Source organism: Cyprinus carpio, chromosome A11 (genome assembly GCF_018340385.1).
Source record: "Cyprinus carpio isolate SPL01 chromosome A11, ASM1834038v1, whole genome shotgun sequence".
NCBI classification, from domain to species: Eukaryota; Metazoa; Chordata; class Actinopteri; order Cypriniformes; family Cyprinidae; genus Cyprinus; species Cyprinus carpio.
This window is the reverse complement of record NC_056582.1, coordinates 15,898,107-15,912,038: the sequence shown is the minus strand read 5'-3', so window position 1 is coordinate 15,912,038 and position 13,932 is coordinate 15,898,107. Positions and strand designations below refer to the sequence as shown.

The 13,932-nt window shown below is 36.5% G+C and overlaps 1 protein-coding gene across 1 annotated transcript in view; it reads right to left on the bottom strand.

The window, feature by feature from the left end:
• Positions 1-7,564: 7,564 nt before the first annotated feature.
• The window catches only part of LOC109072073 (ephrin type-B receptor 2-like), a 144,282-nt gene continuing 137,914 nt past the window's right edge, over positions 7,565-13,932 (bottom strand). Inside the window, exons 14-16 of the mRNA XM_042766500.1 lie at positions 13,054-13,247; positions 9,497-9,652; positions 7,565-8,207 (exon numbers count right to left, since the gene is read on the bottom strand). Of these exons, the coding sequence (XP_042622434.1) occupies positions 8,099-8,207; positions 9,497-9,652; positions 13,054-13,247 (459 nt within the window). The 3' untranslated portion in view covers positions 7,565-8,098. The remainder of the gene's footprint in view (positions 8,208-9,496; positions 9,653-13,053; positions 13,248-13,932) is intronic.

The following is a 13,932-nucleotide window of genomic DNA, read 5'->3' as shown; positions in this document are numbered from 1 at the left end:
ACTCTTTTTCTCTCGCTTTCTTTTACTTTTTTTTTTTAGGAAGCCACTCCCACAATTAGTAGAGTAGCACACCTGTTGCTGATTTTACAAGTGCATAAAGCAGTGTGTGTCAGTATTGTTCTTGAAGTCAGCAGAAATGCCTTGACTTTGGCTGAAACGTCACATGTTTTTTAACCAATAAAGTTGGAATTATTTAAGAGTGTGTGTTGCACTTTTTCCCTTATTACATGATCTTTTTTTTTTCTTTTTTTCTTTTTTTATGGTTGCACCTCCTCTTTTGTTGGTAGAGCATCTCTTTTTAATACTTTTTTACTTACTAAGTTGAAATGTTAGTAAGAAAAGCAGGAGGACAATGTGTTTTATACAGTAAACAATCTATATAGAACATTTTATTTATATATATAGAACATTCTATTTAAAAAAAAATCTGAATTTTCAGAAATACTAAACATCATGTAATTATGAAATATTATTTTTAAAAATAACATTCCAGTTATTAAGCTGCAATTTTTTTTTGGTCATGTTTTTAATAATAACAATCCATAAAGCAAAAATACATTTATCTGAGATTCAAATTTGAACGAGATAAAGAATTTAGCAAGGTTTGTTTCATGAAACATTGCTAAAGAGAAAAAAAAGCATTTTAAGAATGTGTGTAACAACAAATATGCTTTAGAAAATAATTTAAAAAGTGTTTATTTTTTGATTTACTGATACAAATTTTTAAATCATCATTCTCTCTATATATATATTTTGTCAAATCTGTATTATATAGCTTTACATGTTATTTCCTCCCATATTATTTTTAGTAGTTTTACAAATAGAAATATCAATATTTACATGAACTATTACTTTTACGCATGTAATCAAAACTTAATGTGACATCATGGGTAAGACTTTCCTATCAAGGCTATCATACTTCTCTTTATTTTTTCACACAGCATGATTTAACATGAATAATATTTCCCTGATGCGAAAAGCTGTAATCGCGAGTGCAAGTGGTCTTTTTGAACTGCTCACACTCCAATGATTCTCTGTAATGGTTCATTTGAATGGCGTGTCTAATATTTGTACTGACAGAGTGCAAATATGAGAAATGTTAGGGATATGGAAGTAAGTCTTCCCAGCATGGGATGATTCAACTAAAATATACACGAGCCGAGAAAAGCCAGAACAAAAAATGGCTTCCACTTGTGATAGATGGATATTCACAGTACGACGTGGCCATCAAAATCGCCAAAACGTTTCGGTTAGTGGCCTGGAAAGCTCACTGATTGCACTTTGATTGACCTAATACTCTTTTAAATATCTGCAGGTCGCATATGTGGAACAATGAACATTAGTGGCCATTCAAATAAGTGAATCACAGGGAGGTGACACATGGCCACTGTTTACATAGATTTATAATTTCCTTATTTCCTTAGCATGACCACAGCATGATCTTTTAAAAATGCGATTCACAAGCAATGATGTGTGAGCGCAAACTATTCTGGTTAGCGAGCACCATCACTGTCATGACCATGAATGAAAAAGCAAAGGGCGTTTCCATTAGTCTAGATATTTCACGTGGAGTCTGGTCACTTTCATGTGCATTTCCAGTGAAAGATGATCGTTGGGTTTTTGGTCGCATTCTGTTGAGGGTCTGGCGCTCGTGCTGTTCCTGCTGAGCCCGTGGTGGCAGTGGTTAACAGGGCGTAAACGAGAGGGAAGCAATGGCGGTCAGGATTAGACAAGAAGAACTGTTTTGGATTGTCAGCGGGTTGCACACTGAACTCCTGAACTCCCACTTCTACTAGCAGGGGCTGCGTTTTTTTTTTTCGCATGCCAGTCTCGGTGAGGTCAGCCAGAGGTCATGGGGCTTTCACACATTGGCCCGTTAACGAGGTCTCCGAAGCAGGGCGAGCTGTGAGGAGACACTGGGATCCGGTCGGGGAGAACAGCAGGAGGGGGAGCGCAGAACCCAGACACCCCACAGGAACATCAGCACAAAAGCTGCAGCATAAAGGCCGGTCCTGTGAGGAGTGATTTGGGGCGTATAAATGCCTTCAATGTGAACTTTCTACAAAGATATTTCAATTTACTATTGCAATTTTACATTAGTTTAGCAAGCTGGCGAGACTGTAATGAGCGGGAAAATAAAACGACAGGATCTTAAAACATTTAAAGCAACATTCCAGGTTCAGTGCTAGCAATTTCATGAATAATTACAAAGAAATAGTAAGCACAGTGAATTAAACATGAAATATTTGTTGCTGAAAACAAACAGAATTTCTTGTAAAATGTACTACAATAACCTTTGTTTTATTTAACACAAAATATATAAATAAATAAAAAATTAAGTGGGTCATTGTAAGCTGGGTAATGTTGATTACCAGTTTGGCTCATCCCATGTTTTCTTTTTAAAAAGATCAATACTGAGGTGACTTTGAGGCACTTGCAACAGAAGTGAAAGAGGACAGTCTTTTAAAGATTCAAAAGCAATTATTTATATATATATATATATATATATATATATATATATATATATATATATATATATATATATATATATATATATATATATATATATATACATACCACAAATGCTGTTAACTGAACATTTTGCCCAACCACATAACATTCATGATGAAACTTATTTAAATTAACTTTGTTTTTATTTTTTTATTTTTAAGAATAAATAGACATTTTACAATCTTCTTCTTCTTCTTTTTTTTTAAATCAACAGTGGAAGTTAAAATTAGGCCACAAACATTGCTGACTGAGCAAACAAGTACTAAACTTGGAATATTCATTTAAATATTTTGTAGCCACTCTGACCTATAGCAATTATAGTGTATTCTGTCCATAGATTTTTAGTATTATGCATTCCCTGGGAATTCAGCCAATGACTTTGGCGGCGCTGGTGCAATGTGCTATCAGAAAACAAACTCACACGTGTACACAAAAAACAATCTCATTTCATGTTTTAATGAGGAGAGTCAAGTTGGGCTTTTTTTCAATTTTTAGAAAATAAACCAATAACAATATTACAAATAATGAAATTGTTACATCATTCACAGGGTTACAGTCAAATGTACATTTTATACAGCGAAACAGGACCTCCCATCTCCGTCACAGTGGTCCAGGTGGGCAGTGCTTTATTTGGGCTAGCGAGAGAGAGACAGAAAGAAAGAGAGAGGTCTGCTGCCCTGTAATGAAAAGCAGGGCTGAAAGACATTGGGAAGAATGTACTACTGCCTTCCTAACAGCAGAGGGTGCTGCGGCCCTACAGGCACTACAGCTTTGTTCAGGGAGCCATTTTCTATTTGAGAACTTCCCACCATATTTGGAGGATGCAGGCAGAAATATGGACCAATGAGAGTGAGCCAGAGCCAGCTTGTATTTACGTTCACAGTCGCACATAATCATCATAATAATGGTTTTGCATTGGTATTACGCTTCAGCGGTAGCTGCGAGCATATGCTGTTCACAGCTTGCTGTCACCCAGCTTTCAACAAAAAGCTTTAAATGGTGCACTGTCCTGTGCTGATCACATTTTTGCTTGCCAGAAGGAACATTTGCAGTTCGCATGTCCACATAATGGCAGCTTATTGGCTATTTTCACAAGCCATCTGAACAAAAAGGGTTCTAAGTTTTAAAAAAATGCCTATGTACCATCATTTGTAAGAAAAAAAGAACTGTGTTGTGGTAAAAACTATGCGTTTAAGGTGATAATCCATGTGGAAAACCAAAAAACCAAAAAAAAAACCAAGTGCTTAAATCACTCAGCATGACATTCTTTCACACTCTTGACGCCATGTCTCATTTGTCTGTGGTCTACGTAGTGTTCTGATAAACAACAAATGAGAGAGGGAGACGTATGAAGTAATTAGTCCCCTACTGAGAAACAAACTTGAGTGGTTAAAGATTCATTGGAAAAACAGAATTACATAAGACCTCCACGATGAAATATTTCTATGTAAATACAGGTTTGCTGAAGAAAATGTGTAGCAAATGTCAAGCATGTCATAATCTTTCAACATATCAATATCTTAAAACAGAAAGGCTCATTGGTTGTTAATGTTCCTTCGGATCTCTCGATGCAAAGTGCCAGAAACTCGTGATCATCAGCGCCAAGCTGCTAGAAAAAAAGTATTTTTGCAAATAGCACAGACCCATGAAACAGTACTTATGAAATGACACTTTTGATTGGAAGGAAAAGAAGATGAGGATCAGGAACACAGGATATCCCTTCAGCACTAGATTTTATTCAAAGCTCTGATAATCCTGTGCTGTTTTAAAACACTGAAACTTGTGGGCAGCACCTCTAAATATTGCTGAGCTACTGCCATGAGTGTCTAAACTTCTGAATTTCTTTCGGTTTTCTAAACATACAGCTGCAGTGTGTGTGTGTGTGTGTGAGTGAGTGTGTGGATTCTGGTATGTGTGCTGGAGCTTTGAGTGACAGTGATTGTCTTAGGAGGGTGAAGCAGAAGCAGTGTTATTCTGAGGAAGACGAGGGATTCAGAACCTTAGGATTCACAGTGCAGCAGTGATACTGAGTAGCCATTAAATATTGAGAGGATGTGCTGGACAGACAGGTAAAGGCAGCTGCTGGCACCATCGCTGGTGAAGTTATATGACGTGAGAACATTCTTCACTCTCAATCTGTCTCTCACCTTCCTGACTCACTCCTTGTCCCAACCAGCTGCTGAAAGCAACCAAGGTGTCACATATGTTATACCATGAAAATTTGACGTATTAAAATGTATTGTATCAAATTAATTACTTTAAAATGTAAATTATTTTGCTTATCCTTGTCCCAACCAGCTGCTGAGTTTTAAGTTGATTTTACACTATTTTTATTTTACAGAAATTTTTTTCATTGATATTCATTTCCAAAGCAGCTTGAAAAATTAATAGTGTTGGTATTTGTGTTCATCCTGTTGCACAGGGTGTCTAGTTTGGGCTCATTAAGATAAATTATTACTTTTATTCAGCAAGCACACATTAAAAATTGATATTAAAAAAAGTGACAGTAAAGGCTAATTGTTTTTATTTTTTATTTTATATTTGTATAAGGTTTTTGTATTATGTTGTTCATTGTACAGTTTTTTGTAAAACAGTTTTTCAATGATAATAATAATTTTTGAGAAATTTGACGTATTAAAATGTATTGTATCAAATTAATTACTTTAAAATGTAAATTATTTTGCTTACTCAGCATATCAGTTAATTATATTTTGAATTTTAAAATATAGAATTTATTTTATATTATATTGTTACTTTACTTTAATATTAGTATTTGTTTTTTTTTTGTTTTTGTATATGTAGCCTTGGTGAGCATAAGAGACTTATCTTACGGACCCCAAACTTTTGAACGTTAGTGTAACTGCATATTAAAAATTGGTGCAGTGCTGCTTTGCTTTCAGTGTCGACGGACAAATTTCATGTTGCCGGTTAGGACAAGGTGTTAAGCCCAGATTCATTTCCTTTCTCCCTGTATCCTCCTGCTGGTGATAAAAAAAAGTTACCAAGAACGACAGAAAAGCTGAGAGCTAAAACTTAAGGGCCATTTAGTATGTCAGACTCCAAGGAAAGTAAAATCCTACCGTCTTTCTGGACACAGAAGAAAGTAGACAAGGTTGTCTCTCAAGCCTTTCGAATTTATGGCTATGTCTCTCAAGAGTTCACACCTGGGATGGCCTGTCTGCTGGACGTTGTGTTTCATGCCCAAACATTGAATGACAGAATCTTCATTCTAATGGAAGCATTATGTAATGGGAAGAACAGAGAACGGTAAACACCATCTGATTAAAGCTTCATCAGCACTCTGAGATTCAGTCAACTGACCTTACCTACAGTAAACTGACCTCACAGTACTGCATGTTTTTAACACAGATGCATGTCAACCCTGAGGTTATGGAATAAAGCAAGCCCCTCGACGGCTGAGCGAGAAATATATTGTTAAGCACAGTGACCTTAATGCTGGTACATGGACATACCTGCACGTGCAAACACACAAACACACTCATTCACACACATAGACACTCCAGCATGGATGAAGATGCCTCTGGCCTGTTCATCTCTACAGCTGCTTCTCATCTCTCAGCCCATCCTAGTACAAAACGAAAGGCCCAAAATATACATTGACAATAGCAACTCTCCATTCAGTTTTACCAACACATAAAAAAAATATATATACACTAAAATCCAACATAGTTTCAAGAAAAAACTCTCTCTGAGGGGGACATTTCTGCTTCAGAATGTTATATACAGATTTATTGTTCTTACGCCTAAGTTATGGAGGTTTAAAGATCTCAGAGAGCATTATGGAAGTACCATACCATGGAGAATGGTTGGAATTACGGATGTATTTTCTGTAAAAAGAAAAAATTAAATAAAACCTATACACACTAATTTACAGCTGATATTGTTCATGATATGTTTTTTAAATATCCTATGTAACTTCAAATTTAAGCTTGGCCCCATTTAGTGAATGTAACCTGTTCAAAAATGTCATACAATAACAATATCCTCATATAAAACTATGCTTCACAATGAACAATCACTTCCCTGTTATGAAAATGTCCTCTAACTGCATACTTTATCAAATATTAAAACCCCTAAACACCTTATTATAAAACATCTTTTTTTTTTTTTAAAGAAATGATTTTGGTGGCAAAAATATAAGCATATCAACACAGTGATCTGCAAAGTGTATCAAATCCAAGCTTCCTGTGAAATCATAGTTTTGCACCACACATGCTCTGCAGCTCCATGAGGCCCTTACGCAAACACACACACACACGGCAGGGATCCAAACAAAAGAAGAGCGAAGATGATGTAAAGACCGCACCATACATGCACTCGGGGTCCTTTTCTGTAAGCAGTTCATGTAAAGAACAGGCTAAAAATGTTCCTTTATGCATCTGCGGGGGAGAATATCTTACGCCGTCTTTCAAACTTAATCATCTTAGCCAAAAGGAGGAAGAATATAAAAGATGACCCCCTCAAGTCATCTACGCACACGCACACGAAAGAAAATCCATCAAATGTCAATGTAGATGCATCTAATACTGAAACTGGAACTAAATGTTGGACTACATCAGGCTTGTACTGATGACCTCACAACATCAAGTGCATCTGATATGTACAGGACGAGGTACAAAGGGATGATGCTCTATTTGGCAGGCTCTTATGAAATCTGTAAAATATTTCTTTTTTTTCTCCCCTCAAGCAATGAGAAATCTGCACCACAAATTCAACACTGTTATAACTATTTCATTTTTTTCCCTCCATTTGTCTGTCTGTTTGTGTTGATATAGTTTAAACTGCAAAAAAAAAAAAAGAAAAGAAAAGAAAAGAAAAGAAAAAGAAAAAGGCAGCTCTGGCTGCCAAAAGGAAGTCCCATTTCATGTTGTTCACATACTTTTCCCTCGGCTGTCAGCGAGGGGTTTTAAGGTCACGCAGGTTGTCCCGTGTGTATCCACTGAGCAGACAGTCATTATTTCTATTCAAGATTTTCCTAAAATATTAGAAAAAAAATCTCAGAAGCATGTATTGTGGGGTGAGTTTTTTTTTAATCTCCTGTTTCTTCATTGCCCTTTTAAAGGGTAGCCTTTCGATTCAGTCCACCTTATTCAGTCTGCAATTATACACCAATCTATATATTTTATATAGATTCCTTGTTTTCATAGCTTTAAAAATTCTTTACAAAAAATCGTTAAAAAAGAAGACTTAAAAAAAGAAAAAAAAAGAAGAAAATTTGAAAGAAAGTAAAAAGAAAATTCAAGAAAAATAGGGGCGGAGCCTACTGCTGGCAGACTGAACGGTCATATTGTGATTGGTGGTGGCTAAAGCTAAACGATCAGGTGTTGTGACCATATTTTTCAGACGCAGCTTTCCCGAGTCGAGCCCATTAGGGTGTCTGGTGGTTAATGAGGGATTCAGATGACACAGATGGAGAACGAGAGTGTTTTGGAGAAGGGGGCAGGTGGATATCCTAGGTGGTCCAGAAGGAAAATCATGCTTAGGGTCTGTGGTGGCCGCCCCATCCCTTCACGTTGGCCCTCGCTGCCTCCTCTTGTCCTCCTGCCAGTCTAATCGGGGCAAGTGGTCAAACCTCTACCGATTGGATCTGGTTCATCTGTGCCCTCATCATCTGAACGCTGTTGAGGATCTTCTTCTGATGACCCGCTAGTGTCACCCCGACCCTGAGAACGTCCCTGTGAACACACACACACACACACACACACACACACACACACACACAGACACACACACACACACACACACACACACACACACACACACACACACACACACACAGAAAGAGGCAAGATTAAACACGAGTGCTCTGAAGCATTTACCATGTTGTAGTAACACATTTTTATTCACTGGCTTCATCACATGATGCCAAAGTAAACTGAGCATGTTAGTTCAAGATTGAGTAAAGGGTAAATTCCTTTATCCCTATCATCCTAAGTTTGTTGCACAATCCAAGCTTCTCTGAAACAACAACACCTCCTTTGTTTTCATGGCGTGTCTGGTTTGGCCAGGTAACAGCTGAGGTGAGGAGAGGAACAGAATCGTAGCATGCATTTCTGTGGCTCCAATTTCCACTATGATTGACAGCCAGCAACAAAGATGAGAAAATATACCTATATTTATTTTTGAATTTGAATCCATACAGTGTGTAATCATTGAGAGATTATTTTAGACTGCAATTTAGAATTAATTTTGAAAAAAGACAAAGAGGATTATAAGGAGACTGAATAGTACAACTACATAATCAATCACATTGAAAGTGAAATTGCGATATGGCCTTGTGCATTTATCATTATACCTCAAAAGACTGTCATTTAAATAAATAGTAAAACTTTACAATAAACTTCAAGTCTTCACATGTAACAGCTTTTATTAAGCTAGGTTTTCTACTTTTTCTATTTCAATGTATTTTAAAATGTAATTTATACCTGTGATGGCAAAACTGAATTTACAGCAGCCATTACTCCAGTCTTGAGTGTCACATGATTATTCAGAAATCATTTGAATATGCTGATTAGCTGCTTAAGAAACATTTCATATTATTAATGTTGAAAACGGTTATGCTGCTTAATATTTTTGTGGAATCCATGATAGACGTTAGGATTCTTTAATAAATAGAAGTAAAAAAAAAAAAAGAAATAAAAAGTTAAAAAAAAATATATTTTGTAACATACTGTTTCATAACATAAGTTTGACTTTTAATCAATTTAATTAATTTCTTTCTTTCTTTCAAAAAAAAAAAAAAAACTGACCCAAGCTTTTAAACAATAGCATAATATTTATTATATTTTATACTATAGTGTGTAGCCCTAATAAATAGAGTGAGAAACTTAGGGCAATATAGAGCAAAACTAGGTATTGACAATCAGCGCTATTAGAGTCAAAGGTCCCCTAGAGGTTCTGCTGACTCAGTGATCAAAGCTTGGCTGTTTTCCAAACCCTTTTCTCTCAAAGGTATAGCACTTACTCCATGGTCATCTGGGAAACGAGGTCGAAGCTGGTGAAGTTGCCATTGGCGAAGTTGTCTTTGTACTGGCCCATCTTAATAGCGTCCAGCCAATCATCCACAGTGTTAAAACTAGAGAAGTCGGGCACACTGCGGTCAAGCAAGGGCAAATGCACACTGGAGGGGCAATGAGAAAGAGATAGAGAGACAGATAAGTCACACTGTTGTGAATGTACAGTACACAGTAAAAATAGCCTTTAACCACCAAGTACACACTACAATCTAGACGTCACCATTTCGGTACGGTTCGGTATGTGCTAGAGAAAAAAAGGACCATACTGTCAAATAAAAATAAAGAAAATAAGAACAAATAATCTAACTACAATCAACAATGCAAATAAATAAATTAGACCAAAGTAAAATAAATAAACAGTGCTTTTTTAGTTTTTTTTTTTTTTGTTTGTTTGTTTACTTTAGGTAGGTATAACATTAGTTTTTAGGTACAGAAATTAAATAATGTAATCAAATGTAAAATAACATTGCATATTTTACTGTATAAAATTAAAGGTTTATCCTTATTAAATTTACAAAAAGCTATTCAATATAGAGCAGTTAGTGATTTCCTTGTCTTTTGTTGTTTGATTAACATTAAAAACACAGACAGACACAGACTGCTGTCACTTTAAGACACGGATCCAGTAAACTGATACTGTACTGTACGTTCAACAGATGAAGTCTGCTAGGATACTCACCAAGACAGACATGTTGACATAATTTTTGTGTGAATTTCTCCATTCAAGCACAAGACTTGAAAAATAACTCAATATTTGCATGCTGTCTGATCCCTGAACATGGGTTTGCACAATTCAGATGAGCATGCACACAAATCTTCTCACTATGCGTGCGAGTTCTGATTCGGGTCTTCTGGCTCTTGAGTGTTTAAACTGGTAAGGCTTAAATGCATTTAGTTTAAACACAGATAGCAACGTGTGCTGTTCAGGTCTCACCTGCGCATGTAAGCTATCAACACCAGGGTGATGAAGGCATAAATGACTGGTCACATTCCAGCATACAGCACTCACACTGAACAAAGTTTACAAAGAGTTACAAAGAGTGGACAGGTTTGTTCACGTTTTATGTTGTTGTTGTTGTTGTTTTTCATCGTTGTTGTTGTAATGTACTGGAAAGCCAGAATGCATATCTATCGACAGAAACATACATTAGCCAAACCCTATCTGTTTTGTGGAGAATTGGTACAGATCGTTTTTTACAGAGAACCATTACACCCCTACTACAATCCCCCCATGGTATACATGGCCCATTCCTAAAATACATGTGGTTCAAATTTATTTGGCATATTATCATCAATGGAAAAAAAAAATAAACAAATAAAATCTTGCATATTTTTGGCAGTTGTGATACACTTGGGAATATTGAGCTATATTATTTCCTGGGTCAATATAATTCAATCTCTGGAGAGGAAAAAAAGATCTTAGGGAAGAATCTAAGAGCAAAATATCCTTTGCCCTGCTTAATTCTTAAAAAAAATGTAATTAATGTCCCCAGATGACTGCACTTTCTAGCAACATTACTGTAGTGTATAAGCCTCCAGGCAAAAAGAGCTGGTGAGAAGCGTGCAAAACCCAAGCCTCTCACCATCAGTGTGATGACAGAAGAAACTGGGCCACTTTACATTTGTCCACAAAAAACTGACTAGAGTTGCTTTGTCTCCCAGATTTACTTTTGTTTCAAGTTTACAACTGCCTAAAGCCTTTAATAATGATTTGATCTATCAAACGCAGTTGATTTTATTTACATAGCAATTCAGTGCCAAAAAATAAAATAAATAAAAATAACTTCACAGCATCAATAAAGTCCACCACAGATATCAGAAGTAAAACCAAAGCATTGACCAAAGATTGAAAACAGAACAGAAATAATTTAGAAGAAGGCTGTTTAAAGACATTTCTATTAAGGTCATATTCCATTTGGTTTTGTAAATATGCCTTGAAGGATGCAAGTGAGTCAGGTCTGGCAAAAGGTTAGAAAGAAAATTCCACCCAATAAATGAACCACGCATGCAAAAGGACACATACACACAGACATACACTTCAGTGTAACGGTGAGGCTGTCAGGCTAATCCAAGTACTAAATACCTTAAAAATGAAACTTCAAAGCAAGTAATAAAGTTGTTTTTGTAGCCACACATATATCATGTAACATGGATGGATCTGCACTTCTCTCCAAACAATACAGTATTATGTATGTGCAACGGTTAGACTGAAAACGTCATTACAATCCCTTGATGCTGCCATGGCATACCATAGTGTAAAGTTTCACGTCTGTGTCTAAAGCGCTTTCCAAAAAGGCAATGTGTCTCCATAAACTAAATACTGTAGAAACTTGTTTAAACATCTCTGTGACTTTCTGCATGAATATGATTTATTGTAACGACTATTGCACACTACTCTGCCTGAGTTAAATTATGTCAAATGAGTCAAAGTGTTAAAAGCACACCCTGTTCTAAAGCCCAGTGAGCTGCCTTGCTGTCTACAGCCTTTTAGGTAGAAGCCTAAGTCAAATGAAACCTCGAAAGTGACTGATTTGGAATGCTCTACACTTGACATGCTTGAGAAACTCCATTCACAATTGGTTACAACAGATTTTGATGTTATTAAAAAGCTCTAATATGCATTAACCAACATAGTGCAACATATATTTGGTAAAATATTAATATTATAATCTACATTTTTGATTTTTTTTTCTTTTTTCACTCATGCTGTTGAAATGCATTCTGTTATTGCATACTCTACAACCGATGCATTATTTATATTTTAGTCTTAGAAAGCAGCATAATGTTGCAACTAACAATTATTTTTATAATAACTTAATCTGTTGATTCCAAAATCATTTAAATTTAAAAAGAAATACATTTTAATCCATTATTTACAACATTTAATTGTACATCCTACTCAGTGTTGTCCTCCAAACAATGTGCAATTTGTAGGCAATGAAAACAAATACAGTGACTGTCTCTATGTAGGTTTTTTTGCAATTACACATTATGTGCAAAAAATAATAATAAAAAAAATAATAGTCCCTTTACTGGGACTGCTCTCATAAAAATACAATTACTTGTGTTACATGTAGAATATTAAACTTCCATTTAATGTCTAACTAGAAATATTACACTGTTATTTTATTGTGCGCTGTCTGTTTGATGCACAAACACACACTGGTGCTCGTTCACCAAACTCTGTGAAACTTAACAGAAACTAGCTTGCTTTCAGGACAAGCCTTTATGCAAAATGGAAATGCTGAAAAAAATGCATTAAACAGTAGATGCATCCGTCTAAACACAACAAAGTAAGGTGTGTTAAACTATGCTTTAGTTAGAAACACTTAATATAAGGCATCACATGTTCAGGACAACTTGAGTTGGCATTGGAGTTGCAGCACTAGTTAATTCCCATCTTTTGCAACACCCTTCACATAAAATGCTGTCTACTGGGTTTTACAACCACTGACTCATCCGCTTCTGATCATCCAAACAAACTGCACTCTGTTTCCCAACTCACCCTGATGACAGTGGAGTCATGGCCTTCAGGCTGTTGGGGTTACGGATCATCTTGTCGAGGTTGTTGACAATCTGGCTGAACTTGGGCCGGTTGTTACGGTCTTTCTGCCAGCAGTCCAGCATGAGCTGATGGAGGGCGCTGGGGCAGTCCATGGGAGGGGGCAGCCTGTAGTCTTGCTCAATGGCGTTGATGACCTGCAGAGGGAGACACAGATCTGTGAGGGTCTAGAGGTGGTCATTAAAAGGGGCTAAGAAAGATACACTAGTTGCATCCCAAGTCATCCCAAATGTCAGTGACAGGTGACAAATGATAGTGGGAAAGAGGGAGGGATGGCTTCGGGAAATGACACAAGCCAGATTAGAACTTGGGCCTCCTGCATGAGAGCACCATGCAACATGCCGGCCTCACTTTTTAAACTATTCTACAATATAACATCCGTTATTGTTTCTCAGGCCTAATTATACTGTGTGCAACATTAATGTGTAACATTATAAGATAATCTAATGTTTAATCAGTATCTCGGAACTGTAACACAAATGTTACATAATGTGTAATGCATTAGATTTAAACTAATTTAAATAAATGTAATAAACTGCCATAAACCATTGCTTTGATAGGAGCTGTCGGCATGGTGTGAGGCAGGTGGCAGTAGATATGAGCCAGCATCTGGGCAGGGGGGTTGTAACACCACAGGAGACAGAGGATTGATCTGCAGTCTTCATAAATGCACTGTGATCATTATCTGGGTCTTAGGGGGACACAAGGAAGCCATTTGTCATTGGCCACAAACACACATGATCACACTCCCTCTTTACACTTACAAAACCACACACACACATAGACAGACTATAAATAAGCACTCATAGTCAGCTGCTATCT